At 36.3% G+C, this 4,477-nt stretch overlaps 1 protein-coding gene and 1 non-coding gene across 2 annotated transcripts; both read left to right on the forward strand.

Annotated features, from left to right (window-relative positions):
- Nucleotides 1-1,112: 1,112 nt before the first annotated feature.
- On the forward strand, nucleotides 1,113-1,194 carry trnas-aga (transfer RNA serine (anticodon AGA)). The gene has a single exon. It is a non-coding gene; the product is annotated as a tRNA-Ser (tRNA).
- Nucleotides 1,163-2,532, forward strand: cfap418 (cilia and flagella associated protein 418). Its single transcript, XM_016519462.1, has 5 exons — nucleotides 1,163-1,508; nucleotides 1,802-1,898; nucleotides 2,062-2,120; nucleotides 2,220-2,285; nucleotides 2,472-2,532. Exons 1-5 carry the CDS (start codon nucleotides 1,369-1,371, stop codon nucleotides 2,530-2,532), a joined length of 423 nt encoding a protein of 140 aa, XP_016374948.1. The 5' UTR covers nucleotides 1,163-1,368.
- Nucleotides 2,533-4,477: the final 1,945 nt, after the last annotated feature.

Below are 4,477 nucleotides of genomic sequence, written 5' to 3' on the forward strand. Positions count from 1 at the left end.
ACGCATAGCCTACGGCGTAGGTCCGACGCAGAAGTATAAATCAGCCTTTAGGCCTATTTATGCATCTGAAATTGCAGTTTAAATGCATCCATGTCCCCTCTGAGATAGGCCTACATTAAACTGTGTAAATACATCTAAATGCTATTTCAGATGCAGATTCCTGAAATGTTTTCTTATGTTGGAATGAAAGACACTAAGTACCGGATGAAGTGCTTTTTATTCTTACCCAAAAATACAAAATGGAAGAAAGAGTTAAAACTGATCACAATCTTGCTACTCTGTGTATGAACATTTTGTATATATATATATATATTTATTTGCTTCTTTTCCATTTGCACTTACTTGTACTTTTACGTTCAATACTTAAGTAGGCTACATTTCAGATTTAAAAAATACTTTTCGGACTCAAGTACAATAAATATCACATACTTTAAGACTTTTACTCAAGTAATATTCTAAACAGTGACTTCAACTTCTACCAAAGTCATTTTCTGGTAAGATATCTGTACTTTTACTTGAGTATGGCTTTCAGGTAGGCTACTTTATACACCACTGCTATTTATCTTACCGTCGTACAGCGCTGATGTAACGTTAGCATACATTTGACTGAATTGTTTGCTTTTGTCTTATTTCCTATTATATAAGCCTCTTATATTTCATATGTTTAATGGTCATTATTGTTCATTAAAGCTGACATTTAAGAAAAAGGCAGCGTAGTGTTTTATGTCATACGTTTATGCAGTGAAGACAATCAGAGTATATATATATATATATATATATGCACAGAATTGCCTGAACCACATATTAATGTTTTATGTATTTGTGTGTGTGTGTTTTATATTTCGTTTTGTTATACGTATACAGTGAGTGAAGATAATCAAAGTATGTCCGCGTTGCATGAAGTACATTTTTGTGGCTATTAATGTTTAAATGACAACGAAAAGAGGCAATGGTGTTTAAAATCATATTTCGTCTTATTGTGAAGGATAACCGGATTATCCAAGGCGAGATGAGTGACGTTATCAAGTACGCTGCTGTGTACTCCGGAGTCGAATTTGCAAAATTCGAACTGCGTACTTCATACTAAGAAACGGTAAGCAGTAAGTATGCGAGTTGTCGTGGCCGAGTGGTTAAGGCGATGGACTAGAAATCCATTGGGGTCTCCCCGCGCAGGTTCGAATCCTGCCGACAACGAAGCTTTTTTCTTTTCAGAACCTTACGCCAACCAGCAAACCGGAAGCGTTAGGTCAGCTTCCAGAGCACGTTGATTTTTTAGAATTCGACGACTTATATGGTTCATTTCTGAGCGGACTGCAAAGAAATGATCGTTTCTATGGTAACAAACGTAGCGTTCTCCACCGGATAATCATGGCGGATGATTTGGATGATTTACTTGATGAAGTCGAATCAAAGTTTTGTTGTAGCACGTCTGCGTCCAAACAATCAACTTACGCTTTAAAACAAACGGACCAAAAGTGTGCGAATCCTGAGGACAAGAAACAGTCAAGGTAATTTAGTAGTCTAGCGAGATTAGCACCCGGGCTAACGTAGCTAACGCTACATAAGCCTACTGTTTTAAAACTCAAACCTTTGCGCATACGGTCATTGCCAAACACTGTTGATGCGTTGTAGATGTACAAATAATGTATGTTAACAGCCTGACTAAAATCCTAAAAAGGTTTACCACGAGGCTAACAAAACAGCCTCACATGGTTATGATGTATACACCGTCTCCAAGATCTTAACAAATCCAGATTCTGCCTAGACAAAGTCGTGACATTTCGACTTCCACTGTTTCCAGAAAACAACGATGCAAAAAAGTTCAGCATGACAATGATGATATTGACGCTATGCTGCAGGAAATACTGGATGAGGATTATCAACCCATCAGCACTCATGTAAGTCAAATAACTGGACAAAACCTTGTTATGATCATTGAACAAGGTAAAGATACTGTTCACCGTAAATATATATCTATTTTTTTTTTTCAGTTTAATATTGCCAGTTGTTGTTTTTTACAGTGCACATTAATCATCTATAAACTCTCTTGTGAACTAACAGGAACCCACTGCAGACAAGACTTTCACAATGGATTCATGTTCTCAGACAATGTCCAAGAAGTAAGTTTTTAGTTTGCATTGAAACATCCAAATATGCCTTTAGAAGTTCTACAGGAGAAATTGAGCCTTTCATGAAACACTCACTTTTTCTGCAAACAGATGCTGTCCTGTGTTTCTTGGTGGAAGCTCTGTACCTCACGGTGTTGGAACCAGCGTTTCTCAAAGGTGAAAATTCATTTAGAATCAATCTTGCCTGGACTTGAGGGCCACATGCATATTTTAATGACATTCTAATGACCACAATATTGGTCATGATAGTCACTTAGATGTGCAAATGTATTCTGTGTCTGTAACTGTGTCTTGTTCTTGAAGGGCCTGCAACCATTTAAGATGTACGTCTTGCGATTTCAGCGTAATCATGTTTGAGGATCACGAGTGGGACTCCTCCTGTGACTACTTATTTTTCAGGTAAGGTATGAGCAAACATATCAGGAGAGAACATCATTTGATCAGGAGAGGGCAGCATTGATCCATGTATCCCACTGTAGCAGATGAAGCAGTTCGTTCATTTATTATCAATTCACTGATATTCTTAGACTGCCTCAGCATCAGCACGTTCAGTTAACGATGTCTTTGTTAAAGTCATCATGTTGCCTTCTTACAGATAAGCTTTATTAAATTTGTACATGCTGATAAAGAAATACTTTTGGACAAGCGTTCAACAACACAACATGCAAGCATTTTAATGCGAACCCTGTTTTCCGCCGGACTGCGTCATTTCCTTATTATCTTCAGCGCTGTGTCTTGCAGCGTCTCACTCAGCTTTAGCATCAAACAGACAGTGAATCATTTGCACCATGTCTTTTATGTTGTTCTTCCATATTTAGGCCATGATGCACTTTGCTGCGTGCTCAGACACAGCCAAGTTCTCAAGTTCAAGGGTCTTTGTATTTTAATGATGTTCAAGCTTGCAACTTTAATTAGGAGAGCATGTGTTTGGAATTTGTCAATGAAGCTTTAGAAACTTGAACTTGAAACTTCCCTTTTTAAACAGGTGATAAATCAGCTCATCAAGAAACTATCTGTTCAGGATTGTAGCTGCATATATTGCTTGTATTACTTGCTGTAGTTTAAAGTAAAAGATGGAATAGCATGAAAAGAAACCTTTATACTTCTGAAATATTATTTCTTCCAAATATTTTATGGTTGACAGTTCTTATCAGGAGTTTTTAACCACTTACAATAGATGCAGACTGTCTGCAAAAGACTTAAAGATTCCAAGGGCATTTGGATAGTTTGAAAAATGAACTCTGTACAGCCTGTTTTGAACCATGTGTTCATTAGTTCTTCAAATGGACGGTTCTTGCATTTAAGATCCAGATTTATTGGTTTGGGGGGAAAAAATAGTAAAAATAAAAAAAATCCTACAAATGTAAATAAAAATGGTCCATAAAATAGGCTTCCTTTTTTGTGCAAAATATAAAAAATGTTATTTATTTTTATTATTGTTACACTTATAATTTTCATATTATTATTATTAGGTTAGTGGGGTGAAATGGGACCTGGAAACTTTCATGGTAACCACAGGACCTTAGAGCTTGCTTATGTGCATTGGGTTTTCATACTAATGGCTCTTGTATTAAAATCCAGGCTCATTGTTGTAAAAAAAAAAAAAATAATAATAATCCTAGAAATCTATAAAAAAAAAAAAAAACGCTTCCTATTTGGTCCTTAAAGTAGGGCTAGAAATGTGCTTTATTATTGTGGAAAAAAAGGCTTAAATATTTTATATAATTAAATTATTTTTATATATAACATTTTTTTTAATTTCCTAGGGTGAAATGAGTCCATGGTAACCAGAGGACTTTAGAATTTTCTTATATGTTTGCTCAATCAAAAAATGAGGTTTGCAGTTGGTGAAAGTTCAAGAGATAAACCAAAGCAGTGAGCCAACTGTGTGAAGGAGCGCTCTGGGTTGAACTGGACATCTGTGAACTACAAGTACAGAAATATATTCAAATCCTCACAAAGCTTCTCTTCTGTCCCCTTCTTTAGGAATAACATGCCGGACTATCACAAACTAAAAGCCAAACTAAGAAGGTTCGGTGCAACTTATAACATCCAAGTGAAAGATATATAACACCAACATGTAAGGGGGAAAAAATCACTGAGTTTGAAGAAGGATCACCCCCTTGTGTCAGTATTTTGCTGAACCACCTTTTGCTTTAATTACAGCCTTTAGTCTGATGGGATATGTCTCTACTAACTTTGTAGAGACTTTAATTAATCAATATTTGCCCACTCTTCTTTGCAGAACTGCTCAAGTTCAGTTAAATTTGATGGCGACGGTTTGTGGACTGCAGTCTTCAAGTCATTCTACATATTTTCAGAGGGGTTTAAGACTGGGCTCTGACTAG

This window comes from Sinocyclocheilus rhinocerous, unplaced genomic scaffold (assembly GCF_001515625.1).
Source record: "Sinocyclocheilus rhinocerous isolate Xijiao unplaced genomic scaffold, SAMN03320098_v1.1 scaffold779, whole genome shotgun sequence".
NCBI classification, from domain to species: domain Eukaryota; kingdom Metazoa; phylum Chordata; class Actinopteri; order Cypriniformes; family Cyprinidae; genus Sinocyclocheilus; species Sinocyclocheilus rhinocerous.